The sequence below is a fragment of the Scyliorhinus torazame genome, chromosome 5, assembly GCF_047496885.1.
Source record: "Scyliorhinus torazame isolate Kashiwa2021f chromosome 5, sScyTor2.1, whole genome shotgun sequence".
In the NCBI taxonomy this organism is placed as follows: domain Eukaryota; kingdom Metazoa; phylum Chordata; class Chondrichthyes; order Carcharhiniformes; family Scyliorhinidae; genus Scyliorhinus; species Scyliorhinus torazame.
In genome coordinates, this window is record NC_092711.1 from 80,128,168 (window position 1) to 80,145,046 (window position 16,879).

A 16,879-nucleotide genomic window follows, 5' to 3' on the forward strand; every position below is an offset into this window, starting at 1 on the left:
TAATCCATTCAGGCAAACAAATGCCCCAATACAGATAAATGCTATCTTTTAACAATAACCTGTAGTAAATCTCTGGGTCCATTCTGTTAGGGGTGTGGAAGGTGGGACGTCGCCGCCTCCACCAGGGAATCAACAGGCGGCGCCTGGAAACCCGCCCCTTCTGCCGGGTATTTAAATACCGCTCACTGGGATCCGAATCCAACAGTCCGGGAATTGGTTTGTTCACTGAGTTCCTGACACAATAATTTCCACCAAATGGCCAGAAGGATGAGGTGGGCCGTTTCTCTCAGTTTGTTGCTGACTTTCTTATCCCGTGAGTAGTTTTTATTGTCCAAATCTCTCACTGTTACTGTCTCAGTGTTAGTCTCTCTCTGGAATGTTCCAGAGTCACCAATCATTTCCCCAGGATTAATCCTCGGGCTTTTTGATATATTTTTACAGGTGTCCAGTCGGATGTTGTGTTGACTCAGCCAAAGGCAGAGAGCGGGCATCCCGGGGGCTCCCTGAGACTGACCTGTAAAACCAGCGGCTTCAGTCTTGGCAGCGACACCATGCATTGGATCCGACAGGTTCCCGGACAGGGGCTGGAGTGGCTGCTTTGGTACGACACTTCTTCCAGCAATGGCTACGCCGCAGGAATTCAAGATCGATTTACTGCGTTCACAGACACTTCGAACAATATCTTCTCTTTGGCCATGACGAACCTGAAGGCCGAAGACACCGCCATCTATTATTGTACAGTGGACATAGTGGGTGGGATGGACTACTGGGGACAGGGGACCATGGTAAGGGTGCCTGCAGGTAAGAACCAGTCAATTATTTCCAACTGTTTTATTCCAGTGGTATTTTTATACTTTTGTGTATATTCACAATTTATTCAGGGCAGCACGCTGGCGCAGTGGTTAGCTGATATGTCAGGGCGCTGAGGACACGGATTGAATCCCGGCCCCGGGTCACTGTCTATGTGGAGTTTACACATTCTCTTTTTAAAAATAAATTTAGAGTACCCAATACATTTTTTCCAATTAAGGGGCAATTTAGCATGGTGAATCCACCTAGTGTGCACATCGTTGGGTTGTGGAGGCGATACACACGCAACAGTTTACACATTCTCGCCGTGTCTGCGTGGGTCTCACCACCACAGCCAAAAGATGTGCAGGCTAGATGGATTGGCCACAGTAAAGTGCTCCTTGATTGGAAAAACAATTGGGTACTCTAAATTTTAAAAAACAATTAATTCGTTCACTGAATCGTGGGTATACTGTATTACACTACAATACTGTATTGGGATTTTGTTGTAATATTTCATGTGATTCTGCTGAAAAGGGTTATAGAATTACTCTGCGCCTTGACAAAAGGCGCTGCTGAGGGATTCAGTCCATGGTTGTTGTGATTTAAAAAAAATACATTTAGAGTACCCAATTCATTTTTTTCCAATTAAGGGGCAATTTAGCATGACCAATCCACCTATCATTGGGTTGCGGGGGTGAAACCCACGCAAACACGGGGAGAATATACAAGCTCCACACGGACGCTGACCCACAGCCGAGATCGAACTTGGGACCTCGGCGCTGTGAGGCAACAGGTTTAACCCACTGCACCACCGTGCCTCCCCCGGTTGCTGTGATTTGGTGTTTATTTGCTGAGGGTACTGTGTGGCCGGATTACCTTAAATACCCAATGCATGTTACCCAGTTTGGCGTTTCTGCAATGTTTAATCTCGATAACATCTGGTGGCTACAAGTTTTACCACCTCCTGCACAAGTGTTAGAAATCGAACCCGATATTACCAAAATATGTTGAGGTTTATGTGTTACTTTATTGAACATAGATTATCATAGAATTTACAGTGCAGAAGGAGGCCATTCAGCCCATCGAGTCTCCACCGGCTCTTGGAAAGAGCACCCTACCCAAGGTCAACACCGCCACCCTATCCCCATAACCCAGCAACCCCAAGGGCAATTTTGGACACTAAGGGCAATTTATCATGGCCAATCCACCTAACCCGCACATCTTTGGACTGTGGGAGGAAACCAGAGGACCCGGAGGAAACCCACGCACACACGGGGAGGATGTGCAGACTCCGCACAGACAGTGACCGAAGCCAGAATCGAACCTGGGACCCTGGCGCTGTGAAGCAATTGTGCTATCCACAAGGCTACCGTGCTGCCGTGTTCTGCGTATTCACAACGCTTATGATATTCTTCTAAATTTCTGTTTAATTATTCATTCATTTGATGGCAGGCGGATTTGGTGGCTTCTAGATTGGTAATTTCTTAAAACGTTATGTTTGATTCTGTTGGAAGTGATTTTGAATTGAGCTGCTTCTCCATGAAACGAGTCCCGGCCCCTCGGTGATGTGATTTGGTGGTTTTCTGATGAATAGATTGTATCTGGGTGACTTTGAATAAATAAGATGTTTGAAACGGTTTGCCGTTTCTGCATTGTTTCTGCATTGTTCAAACTCGGTGACATTGAGTGGTTCCATGTTTTCAATGGAATGTTTGAAGTTGCTTGCCGCATGATTGTCGGCAGAAAACAAGCAGGATTTTAGAGCAGTTTTTAAAAAGTGATTATTGGACATTAAACTAAGGCTGGGTTCAAGGTTTTCTTTCCGAACATCAATTATTACTGCAATCACAGCCTGTGCTTTCTGCAATGTTTCGTCTCGGTGAGATTGATGGTTACAGCTGCTGCAAATATTAAGTGTGTTTGAAATATCGTCCACTATGAATTAACCGCGGTAAATTTTCAATATTTATTTTGAACACATCCCAGCTCCTCACAATTACATTGCTGTTATTACAGATTTCTATTTAGTTTGATAATTGATACATTTGGTGGCGAGCTGGTTTGATGAATTCGATATTGAGATGTTTTTGAAATGTTAAGTTTGATTCTGTTGAATGTAGAATTGAGCTGCTTCTCCATGACACGGGGTTCAGCTGCTCAGTGATGAGTTTTGTGTTTTCTTGCTGAGAAGATTGTGTGTCTGAATAAGTACAATTTGTGAAGCGGTTTCCTGTTTCTGCATTGTTTATGCTCGGTGACTTAGAGCGGTTACAGGTGTGTTGTTAAATGCAAAAAGTCAACGTGTTTAAATCTGCTTGAAACACGATTATAGGTAGAAAACAAGCAGTTGTTGTAAATTCAGAACGGAATAAAGATATGTTTGTGTTTTTTTATTTTAACTGATGACTACGGATTAAACCAAAAGATGGCGTCATTCAGAACATAACATATTACTGCAAACTCATACTTCTTAATTAACAATTGTTCAAATTGGAGAGTAAAATTAATAGAATGTAAACAATTTAATGCAGTAATCTAACCGCATATTATCCAAAGATGTTTTCCTATTAATATAACTAATCATCAATCGCCTTTCACAATTCTGCTGTACTCTGCACACCATTTGCATGGCCGGAAAATTTTCGAGCCTGAAAATATAATCTGATTGTGCCTGGAACTGTTTGAATAATAACATACTGATTCTACACAGGTGTTCAGTTACACAAGAGATTTTGGATTATGTTTTAGATCCCTGATTACGTTTGCAGTTACTTAAATAGGAATTTTATCTTGCAGTTTGGCAATTTATGTACCCGGTTATTATATTCTTTCTGTGCAGCCGCAACAATAAGATTCTGCATTGTTCACTGTGATTCATGATTCCTTCAGTGTAATTTGTAGTTGGATAGTGAGATATGTCACTAATCTAATCATAACCCGTTTTCTGCGATCTGGAAGTCGCTGACAGTGAAGATATTTTTCTTATGATTTTATTTAAATTGTAGGAATGTTCAGGCTGCACAGGGCTGGAGATTGACAAGGAACAGCTTGAAATTCAAAAGATTAATTTAATTACAAAATGCGAAAATGCGCTTTACAATAATTAATAACAGCCAGTCTGGCATAACTATGCTGTACACATTATAGAATTATAGTCAAAACAAATGAAAGAATAAAGAACAGATTATATCTGATTCTCAAGGTTATTTATATTGAATATTAACTTGAACAACAAAATCTCTGCTCCATTTGCTTATGTTTCAGTTTTGGAGAGGATCTGAATGAACAGCTTTAACTGGGTTTTACACTGATTGATTTGGATCTCCTTTCATTGAGCAGTAGTTTTAATAATTCAATTGTCAAAATTATTGTCAGAATATATATACATATTTTATATATCCGAGCTGAAAGTGAGATATATTTATGTATATATATAGAGAGAGACGCTTATAGATTTATCGTGTGAATTATACTCTGTGAATAGATGGAATTCAGGATTTATCAATGCGTTCAGAAATATACATAGTTCACATTTTTGTGGGTTAAAACAGGACGATTATTACAAAAAAGTAAAATATAAAAATGTTATTAGATTAAAGTAAAAATATTATCCTGGTCTGAATGTTTCCATCCGGTTATTTGAGGTTTATTGTTTAGCATTGCCTGACATTTAATTATACGCAATTTATAAGCAAAGTTCCAGGCAAGATTTCGTTTTGAATTATAGAACATTTTCATGTTTTTATTCTAGAGTGCAAATCATCTAACAAGACTCACTAACAATTAACAACAATGTGCAATGCAATGTCAGTTCGAACAAATCAAACATAAATGCGACAGTTGATCTTTTAGAAAAAGTTTTATTGTATCTAAAATGAATTTAGAAAGCAATACATGTCTTTGCTCAAGTCGATGATGTGTTTTGCCTGGATTATTTTCCTGATTACATTTACTTAAGAAATTAGATCAATCAGGTAATCGAATTTCTCTTTTGTTTGTTTCGTATCATATCTCCGAATCTTTTTCACTGACGTTAAACTGAATGCAATCTGTTATCGTCAATGCGAACAGGGTGGTAAGGTGGCGCAATGGTCAGCACTGCTGCCTCACAGCACCGCGAATCTGGATTCGATCTCCGCCCTGAGTTCCTCCACTTTAGAGTTTGCACATTCTCCCTGTGTCTACGTGGAGATCCATGGCCCCAAACATGTGCAGGATAGGGGAATTGGACACGTTAAAGTGCCCCTTAATTGGAAAAGAATATTTGATGTGATTGTTTTCAGTCATTATAAATGTTGCACAGTTTGGGCAGACAGAATTAGTTACAAGGCGAAGAGAGTTTTAATGAATATCAGTTTAATTTCAAAGAGGTTATTGTTGTTGTCTAAAGTTGACCATTTATCAAGAATAAAGCAGTGTGAATAATCCATCGTCTCGTATTTCAGGGACTGTGCTTTGATTTATTTCTTCAAAAACGTGTATCTGTGAGGAATGTGAAAAAATTGACTTTATGTTAGTTAAGGCGCCTCAGAACTGAGATCCTTTCCCCAGATTGTGACAGTCATAATGAACAACTCAGCAACACCAGACAAGGGTGGCATGGTAGTGCAGTGTTTAACACTGCCGCCTCACAGGCCCGCATTCAATCCCGGCCATGGGTCACTGTCTGTGTGGACTCTGCATATTCTCCCCATGTCTGCGTGTGTCTCACCCCCACACCCCAAAGATTTTCAGAGTAGTTGGTTTGGCCACGCTAAATTGCCCCTTACTGAAAACAACAAGAATTGGGTACTCTAAATTGATAGAAGCAGAAATGCAATACAGCCTGGAGGAGATGTGGGTACGCTTTAACCACTGATGTATCTGGCTTTGGAATGTTGGACTAGGCAATGCAGATGGAGCTTTATTCCCTTTTATTCCGTGCCGTAGCAGTCCTTGACCTATTTACTGGGGCAGTGAAAAGGGGCAATTAGTCTGTATATTAACTGTCATCTTATTCAGGAACTGTAGAGCCTGTGGTTGGACCAACATTTGTTGTCTCTGCTTAATTGCTCCTTGAGAAAGTGATGATGTGAAGCATCCTTGAATAACTGCAGTCCATGTGGTGCAGGTACACCCGCAGTGTTGTGATGAAGAGTGTTCCAGGATTTTGACCAAACGAGAGTGAAGGAACGGCTGTTTAGTTTCCAGTTAGGGTGGATGGCGTGTGGCTTGGAAGGAAACAACCAACTGCTGGTGTTCCCATGCATCTGGTGCTCCTGTCGTTCTACAACATAGAACATACAGTGCAGAAGGAAGCCATTCGTCCCATCGAGTCTGCACCGACCCACTTAAGTCCTCACTTCCACCCTACCCCCGTAACCCAATGACCCCTCCTAACCTTTTTGGTCACTAAGGGCAATTTATCATGGCCAATCCACCTAACCTGCACGTCTTTGGACTGTGGAGGGAAACCAGAGCACCCGGAGGAAACCCACGCAGACACGGGAAGAACGTGCAGACACCGCACAGACAGTGGCCCAGCGGGAACTCGAACCTGGGAACCTGGCGCTGTGAAGCCATACTGCTATCCACTTGTGCTATCGTGCTGCCTCGGTGGCAGGTGGTAGAGGTTTCAATTTGGAAGGTGCTTTGGATGGAGCCTTGGAGAGTTCATCTTGTACATCATACACACAGCTGCCACTGTGTGTCCGTGATGGGGGAGTGAATGTTTAAGACGATGAATGGGGGCTAATTTGGCGCGACGCTTTGTCCTTGACAGTGTTGAATTTCTTGAGTTTTTTTAGAATTTCACTCGGTGCAGCAAGTTGCAATTCTTCAATTAGAGACCTGACTTGTAGGTGGTGAAGTTCCTTTAGGTGAATATGTTGAAGATCGGAGGCGCAGTGGCAGTGGTTAGTGCTGCCGCCTCACAACTTTGGAGAACCGGTTCGATTCAGACCTCGGTGAGTGTCTGTGTGGAAATTGCACATTCTTCCCGTGTTTGTGTGGGCTTCTTCCGGGTGCTGCGGTTTCCTCTTACAATCTAAAGATGTGCATGCTATATGGATTGGTCATGCTAAATTGTTCCTAGGTGGAGTTACGGGGATAGGGTGAGGAATTGTGTCTAGGTCGGGTGTTCTGTCAGAGGTTCTGTGCAGACTCAATGGGTCGAATGCCTCCTTCTGCTCTGTGGGGAGACCATGTTGCATTTTGTATCAAACCCGTGTTGAGTCTCCATTCTTGCAGTTAGAGACAGGAACTTTTGTGGGGAGGAGTGGAATTTTTACTCTATATCTTAACTTGGTCTGTACCTGACGTGAGAGCCTTTCCCCGCAGAGGTCAAGTAGGCGGAATGAACATCGAACTAACGAGCTGGAGTTATCCAATCATACATCGGGAAATAAATTGTTCCATTGCTCGGCGAAATGACGCGCATTTTAACAATATTTCTGAAAAATAAACCAATTTTAATGAATTAATTATTTTGAAGCATTTTGTGTATCAGAGAATCATTAAATGTGAGTGCCCTGAATTTGAGCATAATTTGTGAATAAACAGGATCAGGAAGTGAGAGTAACGCCCCACAGAGCAGTGCCTATTCGATCTGACAGGAGACAGCAAGTTATTTTTACAACTTGAATGGACACTGACGAGACCCCCGTTCCAAATACTCATTAGAATACACTAATGTCTGAAAATATTACATTGTTCAAATCTATTTGTTCTAAAATCCGTCAGAGATAAACTGCGACGACATCAAATTTCTCGATACGGTCACGAAACAAAGCAGAACGTCAGTGGACGACATTTTGATAATAATAATCTTTATTATTGTCACAAACTAGGCTTACATTAAAACTGCAATAAAGTTATAGTGAAAACCCACTGGTCGCCCAAATACGGCGCCTGTTCGGGTACACTGAGGGAGAATTCAGAATGCCTAATAGCACGTCTTTGGACTGTGGGAGGAAACCGGAACACCCGGAGGAAACCCAGACAGACACAGAAAGAACGTGCAGACTCCGCGCAGACAGTGAGCCAATCCAGGAATCGAACCTGGCACCCTGGAGCTGTGAAGCAACAGCGCGACCTTGCCGCCTCTGCCAAAGACCGAAATGATTCTCCAACTCATGTTCCGCAACCGAATTATGCTCACTGAGAGACTGGATGCGAGTGTGTGTGGTGTGTGCGGGTGAATGAGAATATGGAAACTGGGAGTGAGCCATCCTGACACATACACACATTATACTCTCTCACCCGCAAACACACAAGCACACACTCATACACTGACATATTCTCTCTTACACACACTCACTCATCCTCTCACACACAGTCACAACAATAGGGGCTGTTTAGCACAGGGTTAAATCGCTGGCGTTGAAAGCAGATCAAGGCAGGCCAGCAGCACGGTTCAATTCTCATAACAGCCTCGCCGAACAGGCGCCGGAATGTGGCGACTTGGGGCTTTTCACAGTAACTTCATTTAAAGCCAACTTGTGACAATAAGCGATTTTCATTTTCATTCTCACTCTCAGACATTGCCTCCCTCACGCACGCACGTACAAATAGACTATGAAACGCACCTGTGCTTCTCTCGCTCAAAACACAAACACGTAATCACGTTCTCCCATACACTCACACGCTGACATAGAAAGCACTCTCACGCACACTCTTACAAACAGACACACTCTCAGAAATTCACCTATTCACAGACACATTTTCTCTCTCACTCTCTCACACACTACCCGTCTTTCACAGACTCTCTGCTAGGCACACGCCCTCTGCACATCACATACATCCTCTCACATGCTCTCTCTCCCACATGCACACTCTCAGGGACAAACGCACACAACTTATCTGTCTTTCAACCGCGCGCTCTCCCCCACACTCTATCACACACACATTCTATCTCTCTCACACACTTACTCGTACACACTCTCACACAAAGCGTCTCTCTCACGCACCCTCGATCACATAAACAGTATCTCGTTCACACACTCCCTACCACACACACATTCCCTTAAACACTCTCTCACATGCACACCCTCCCGACCACGCAAACACACACACACAGACTCAAATCCACTCCTACTCTCTCTCCCCGAGACACATACTCACAGACGGACGCTATCTCACTCCCTCACACCATCCTTTATCACAAAATGCGGTTGATTGTGAAATACACAGCTCAGTTAGCTGGATTATGACGTACACAGCTTATTAGCTGGATTGTGACGTACACAGCTCAGTTAGCTGGATTGTGACGTACACAGCTCAGTTAGCTGGATTGTGACGTCCACAGCTCAGTTAGCTGGATTGTGACGGCACAGCTCAGTTCGCTGGATTGTGACGTACACACAATTCAGTTAGCTGGATTGTGACGTACACCGCTAAGTTAGCTGATTGTGACGTACACAAAACCTAGTTAGCTGGATTGTGACGTACACAGCTCAGTTAACAGGACGGCTGGTTCGTGATGAGGAGCGATCCCAACAACATGAGTTCAATCAATGTACCAGCTGAGGTTATTCATAAAGGCCCCCATTCTCAACCTTGCCACTCACCTCAGGTATGGTGACCCTCAGGTTAAAGCACCACCAATCAGCTCTCAAAAGAAGAGAGCAGTCTCAGGGACTACGGCGCCATTTGCATTGTTGAAATAAGGGGGAAACCCCCTGCTTCTCTCTTTCAATTGAATCAAAGTTACACCATTCATATGGCACCAATGTGTCATTTAGTATCATGTGAGAGAGCTGGAGGAAGAGATGTGAGTTTCGAGTGACTAGGCAAAGAGGTTATGAATCTCAAATGAGAGATTATTGGAAGCTTAAATTGTCAATGTAACTTTTAATGGGGAAATGTTAGCATAAACACATAGCTTGAGGCACATTTTGAAATGTTTGGTTACTTAATAAACTCAAATATAAGTCTAATTTGTTGAATGGGCCATTCTTTCCCAGCGACACCGTCTCCGCCCACTGTCTACAGCCTGGTCTCCTCCTGTCAACACAACGCCGACGGCTCCGTGACCTATGGCTGTTTGGCGATGGACTACTCCCCAGAGATCACCAGCCTTACCTGGAAGAAAGATGGGCAGCCGATCATCACTGGAGTTAAGAAATACCCGTCAGTGAGAATCAAGAAGGGAACCTACACCCTGAGCAGCCAGTTAACCATCACCGAGTCAGAGGAGGGATGCAGCAAAATCAGCTGTGAGGTTCGACACAGCGGCTCAGACAAGAGCATTGAAATACGTAAGTGTTGTCGAACATGTGAAAACAGAAGCGCTGTGATTACTTTATTTTCAACTTTGGTTATAACACATTTATGGAACACTGCGCAGTTCGGATTCCAGAAAGAAATATTGAGCGCAGAGTAACTGGGAAAAAATAATAAGTCAGTTTATTTGTTACAATATCTTCTGCAATAATGTCTAACTTATGGTACTTGAAGTTCCTAGAAATGACATCCCTCCACATGTTCTCCTCACCGTGAGTCCAAATGAAGAAATCATAAGGCAGAAATTTGCAACCATCATCTGTTCAATCATCGATTTCCGTCCAAAGTCAATGACGGTGAAGTGGTTGAAGAATGGACAACCCATGGGTTCAGGAATTGTCACTTCTCCCGCCTGTGAAGTGAACGGGAACTTCTCGGCGAGCAGTCGGCTCACAGTCTCCGCTGGGGAATGGTTCAGCAAAGCGGTCTATACCTGCCAGGTCACTCATCGAGAGGTCACCCAAAGTCAAAACATCGCCTCGTCTGGTAAGAGACACAAACAGAGGAAACTATAGATCATCCTGCACTCTGATGTTAATCAATAGCAGGAATGTATTGAAGTTAATACAAAGCTCAGAACAACGGCTAATTTACTGCCACGTAGTTTGTGTTTCACTCTGATGTAAGAACTGCATTAGGATTGCTCACCATTCAGGATTTTATCAGAACAGCAAAGAAAGCTTCCTCTACTTCGAAGACATTAAGTGAGTGAGGTGGAATTGATGTCAGCTTTATTCTGAGACAGCTGATTATATTTGAGAGGCAGTGAGTGTCTGGAACCCTTTACTGATAACAATTCCGGGGGAAAGTGTTGGAAAGTTCATCCAACCTATTTATAAATCAGCCTTCATTACTTCATTCCAGAGATCAGGAACAGTGTATTCGTATTGGGAATACTGCAATGCAGTTATTAGAATGATTCCGGGGCTGAACGACTTTGACAATGAGAATAGCGATTAGCACTGCTACATCTTAGCGCCACGATCCCGGCTTCGATTCTGGCCTTGGCTGACTGTCTGTAAGGAGTTTCTACATTCTCCCCATGTCTGCTTGGGTTTCCTCCGGGTACTCCGGTTTCCTCCCACAGTCCAAAGATGGGCAAGTTAGGTGGATTGGCCATGCACAATTGCCCCTTAGAATCTAACGGTTATGTGGGGTCATTGGGTTATGGAGGAAGGGCGGGGGAGTGGTCCTTGGTAGGGTGCTCTTTCGAGGGTCGGTGCAGACTCGATGGGCCGATTGGTGCCCTTCTGCACGGTAGTGATTCCATAATAGGTTTCACAGAACACGCTGTTTACCATGTACAAAGAACAAAGAAATGTACAGCACAGGAATAGCCCCTTTGGTCCTCCACGCCTGCGCCGGTCAATATGCCCTATCTAAAAAGAACCTTCTGCCCTTACTCGGTCCGTATCCATCTATTTACTCCCTGTTCATGTATCCATCCAGATGCCTCTTAAATGTTGCTAATGTGCCGGGATCCACCACGTCCTCTGGCAGTGCGTACCAGGCATCCACCACTCGCTGCGCGAAAATCTTATCCCGCACATTTCCCTTAAACTTTCCCTCTCTCATCTTGAACCTGTGCTCCCTTGTAATTGACACACCATCCTTGGAAAAAGCCTCTGACAGTAAACCCTGCCTAATCCTCTCATAATTCTATAGATCTCTATCCGATCTCCCCTCAGCCTCCGTCTTGGTAGTAAAAGCATTCCTAGTTTTTTTCAAATGCTCTTCATAGCCAACACCCTCAAGAGCAGGCAACATCCTGGTGAACCTTCTTTGCACTCTCTCTAAAGCTTCCACGTTCTTCTGATAATGTCGTGACCAGAACTGCATGCAATACTCAAATTGCGGCAGAACCAAGCTTTTATATAGCTGCAACATGATTTCCCAACTCCTGTACTCAATGCCCTGACTGATGAAGGGAAGCATGCCATTTGCCTTCTTAATCACCTTGGCCACCTGTGCTGCCACTATTAGAGAACTGTGGACCTGCATGCCAACGTCCCTCTGTATGTTAATGGTCCAAGGGTTCTGCCATTTACGGTATAATTCATAACTAGATATGACCCTCCAAAATGCACAACCCCGCATTTGTCCGGATTAAACTCCATCTGCTATTTCTGTGCGCAAGTCTCCAATCTATCTATACCCACTTATACCCTCTGACAACCCTCGGCACTATCAGAAACTCCGCCAATTTCGTGTCATCCGCAAACGTACTAATCAGACCACCCACATTTGTCTCCAGATCATTTATATATACTACACACAACAAAGGTCCCAGTACTGATCTCTGCTGAACACCACTTGTTACAGTTCTCCACTCAGAAAAAAATCCTTCCACCGTTACTCTCTGTCTTCTATAACAAAGCCAGTTCTGTTCATCGAAGATCTTTAGAGATTGCTAATTCGAAGTTGATTCATTCCCATTTAGAGAGTGAAGGTTGGACACCGCTGTCCTGATTCTGAAGATGAAGCTTGGGTTGATTTTCATGTTTCCATTCACAGATCCTTCCCTTTGCACTGTTGCCTCAGTCACAATACTGCCACCACCAATCGAACAGATTTTACTGGAGGCGACTGTAACCTTAACCTGCGTCATTTCGAATGCTCCTTATGGAGTCAACGTGTCCTGGAGTGAAGCGAAGAATCCGCTGAAATCAGAGATTGCCGAGCAGCCTGGAGCAGATGCTGAGAGTGTGGTCAGCAAATTAAACATCTCGACACAAGCCTGGCTGAGTGGGGCTGTGTTTTTCTGCGTTGCGAGCCATCCGGAACTGCCAATTCCTTTGAGAAATTCGATCCATCAGATAATAGGTGAGCGTTGAGATTAAAGCAATATGTGAGCCACTGTGTCTATTTCTAGTGTCAGTTCAACGGTCAATATTTCGTATTCAGTGTATTTTGGATCTACTTTGATTGGTAATTCCACTAACAGAATAATCTGGAGTGGTAGACGTTAAGGAGGAAAATGATATGCTGATGACTGAACAATGAATTGAAGGCGGTGATGTTGGGTTTGGATGGAGCAAGACCATCGACTATAAGATGTAAGAGCAGATCTAGGCCGTTGGGTCCATTGAGACGGGCCGGCATTCTGCGAGACCGTGACTGATCTCCGGCAATCCTCAGTTCCACTTTACTGCCTTAACCCCATATCCCTTGATTCCCGTACTGATTAAAAATCCATCTATCTCAGCCTTGAACACACTGAATGAAGCAATTCCTACATCTTTCCGCGCTACTGAATTCCACAGATTCGAGATAAGAAATTCCTCCTCATGTCTGCCTTAAATGGCGACCATTTAGTTTGAGATTAAATCCTCAGGTCCCAGACTCTTCCACAAGGGATAGGAACCTTTCGGCATTTACCCTGTCAAACCGTCCGAGAATGATTTATGTCGCAATTAGGTCGCCTTCATTTTTCTAAACTCCAGTGAGTATAGATCCAATCTACTCAGCCACTCTTCATAAGAAAATCCATACCCGGGCTCAACATCGTGAACATTCTCTGGACTGCTTCCAAAACCAATATGTCTTCCTTCACAAAACTGTTCAAAGAACATCAGGTGTGACCTAGCTGCTGCACTGTGTAGTTTTATCAACACTTCCCTATTTTTATATTGCATTCCCTTCAAAATAAAGGTCAACATTCAATGTGCCTTCCCTGTTACCTGCACAACTTGCATGCTAGCTTTTTGTGATGTCTGCAGGATGATGGCAAATCCTTCGTCACAGTAGTTTTCTGTTGCCTTTCTCCATCTAAATAATATTCAGCTCCTTTATTCCTCCTACCAAAGGAGGCATAATCTCACATTTTCCTACATCATGTTCTTTTTGGCAAGTTTCATCCCAGTCACTTGACCTGACTATATCCCTGTGTAGATTACCTGTGTCATTCTCACCACTTGCTTTCCTTATTTAAAAAAATATTTCCATTAAAGGGCGTTTTGCACACAAACATAAAAATCACAGAATACATCGCAATAACATTATCAGAAAAACAACTCCAAGGGTGACACGGTGGCGCAGTGGTTAGCACTGCAGCCTCATGGTGTCGAGGATCCGGATTCGATCCTGGACCAGGGTCACTGGCCGTGTGGAGTTTGCGCATTCTCCCTGCGTCTGCGTGGGTCTCACCCGAACAACCCCAAGGTTGCAGGGTGGGTGGATTTACCGCGCTGTGCTGACACTTAATTGTAAAAATTGTAAGAAATTAAAAGACGGGAAAACTCCTCCCCCAGGGACAATAAACACTCTAGGCCTATGATATTCCCTAACACCCATTCCACCACTGTACCCACCCCCTCAATTATTACCCCCTCCCTCCTGCACAACGAGAACAACCCCTTACCCTCCTCCGGCTGAAACTTTAATTCAACATGAAGATATAATAAATGCCTGCCACACCGGGCGCACCCCTGTTCCGCTTCACGTAAGGCGAACTTTATCTTCTCCAAATACAGGAAATCTGCCAGCTTGCTCAACCGCACCCCCATCTATGGCAGCCCTCAGAATCGCCAGCTGAGCAAAATCCGTCTCCGGGCTATCAGGGAGGCAAAGGCCAAGAGATCGGCCTCTCATTCGTCGTCTACCGCAGCAAAAAAACGGATAATCCTCGTGACCCTCATATTGGGGGGGGGGGGGGGGGACACCTTAAATTGGATGAGGTTTAACCTGCACACGACGAGGATGCGTTCACCCTCCTAAATGTTCCTTCCACGCCCCGGACCGCACCCCCACACCCAACCCCTCCTACCATTTGCGCTTGATCTTCTCCTCCAGAACGCCCGACATGTCTATCCGCTCTTCATACATGTTAGACACTCCCCTCTCCAATATTTTCCTCCGTCAGCAGCTTATCTTGCAACACCGGAGGTGGCAGCTCTGGGAAGGACGACACCTCACTCCGGAACTCCCCGCCACCGCCGCAGCTGCAGGTGAACCCATTTCCCTTAGGCAATCCGTATACTTCCTCTATAATCTCCAGTCCTCAAAACCTATCCCCTGCAAACGTGGCAATAGTACATTAACTTATCAAACGCAGTTTCGAAATTAATGCATATTCTATCTATTGGTTCCGCTTTCGCTAAGCTGTTCCTCAATTAATTGTAATTAATTTGTTGAGAATGATTTCCCCTTCATAGTAATAACGGCAAGTAGGCTTCAATGAAGTTACTGTGAAAAGCCCCTAGTCGCCACATTCCGGCGACTGTTCGGAGAGGCCGGTACGGGAATTGAACCCGCGCTGCTGGCATTGATCGGCATTACAAGCCAGCTAGTTTAGCACTCTGTGCTAAACCAGCCCCTTGGCACTATCAGCAACTCCGCCAATTTCGTGTCACGAAGCCGTTCAGTTTCATTATATTATGTATTTCTAAATGCTGTGCTATTACATCCGTCCTAATAGACACTAAGGGATTCCCACTGACAGATGTTAATGTCAGTTGCCTACAGTTACATGCACTTGACTCCCTTTTCGAATCAGGGTGTTCCATTGGCAGTTTTACAATCCTCTGGGAGTAAGGTGGTGGTGGTGGTGGCCGGGGGGTTCCGGTGTGTGTAGCTTATACACCAGCACAGAACAGGCGGGCCGAATGGCCTGTTTCCCTGCTGTACACTTTCTGAAACTTTCGAATCCAATATCTATAAATTCTCAGGGTAAAGGATTGTGTCCACCTCAGCTCCGAGCTGGGAAACCGGACAGATCCCAATGTGGAAAATGGAAACCTTTAAAATCCAACACAAAACACATTTCTCTCACATCGAACCCGCGATTCCAATGTCTCCGGAATCCCCCATTTTATTAACATTTATTGTACATTTTCTGCAGCTCCCAATCCGCGGGAACCGTCCGTCTCTGTCCTCCTGCCCTCGGCTGAAGACGTCTCCGCTCAGAGATTCGTCTCCCTCAGCTGCTTAGTGAGAGATTTCTCCCCCCGAGAGATCTTCGTCAAGTGGACCGTCAATGACAAGCCGGTGAATGCCGGGAACTACAAGAACACCGAGGTGATGGCGGAGAACGGCAATAACTCCTTCTTCATGTACAGCCTGTTATCCATTGCAGCGGAGGAGTGGGCCAGCGGCGCTTCTTACTCCTGTGTAGTGGGACATGAAGCCATCCCCTTGAAGATCATCAACAGAACGGTTAATAAATCAAGCGGTAAACCGAGTTTTGTAAGCGTTTCCCTTGGCACTGCTGGACACCGTTAATTCATGTCAATGAGAATCTATTGGTGACATTTCGAACTACAATAGAAATAATAAAGTTTTTTATCCCCTCCAAATGTGCTTGAACGACACAACCGTTTTATTAATAGCGCATCCGCGTTCCTGATGTCAGACATCTTTAATTAGTCTCGGATTTCTGCAGATCTCGGATCCATGTCCAGTGCAGGGAGTGGCACAGTGGCGTAATGTTTAGAACTGCTGCCTCACGATCCCGAGGAGCCTGGTTCCATCCCACCCTCGGGTTACTGTCCGTGTCGAGTTGCACATTCTCCCCGTCTCTGTGTGGTTCTCATCCCCATATCCCAAAGATCTGCAGGTCGGTGAATTGGAACAAAAACAAGTGGGTACATAAAAAAAACAGAAGCAGCCAGGTGTACAGGCAGAGTTAAACTAATTAATAACAGGATTCCGCAAAATATCTTTATTGATGAGAAATCGGACACGTTCCCATTTTAGGCGCGAGTGGCACGGTGGCGTTGTGGTGCAGTGGTTAGCACTGCTGTCTGCAGTGATAAAGACCGGAGTTCAAGTCCCGTCACTGTCCATGTGGAGTTTTCACATTTTTTCCGTGTCTGCAAGGGTTTCGCCC

The 16,879-nt window shown here is 44.4% G+C and overlaps 1 gene segment (V, D, J or C); it reads left to right on the top strand.

The window, feature by feature from the left end:
• Positions 1-209: 209 nt before the first annotated feature.
• LOC140422646 (Ig heavy chain C region-like) lies at positions 210-16,346 on the top strand. The segment is given in 6 exon segments: positions 210-313; positions 442-801; positions 9,735-10,028; positions 10,228-10,539; positions 12,568-12,876; positions 15,893-16,346. Coding segments are annotated over 6 exon segments (1,713 nt in total).
• The last annotated feature ends 533 nt before the right edge of the window (positions 16,347-16,879 follow it).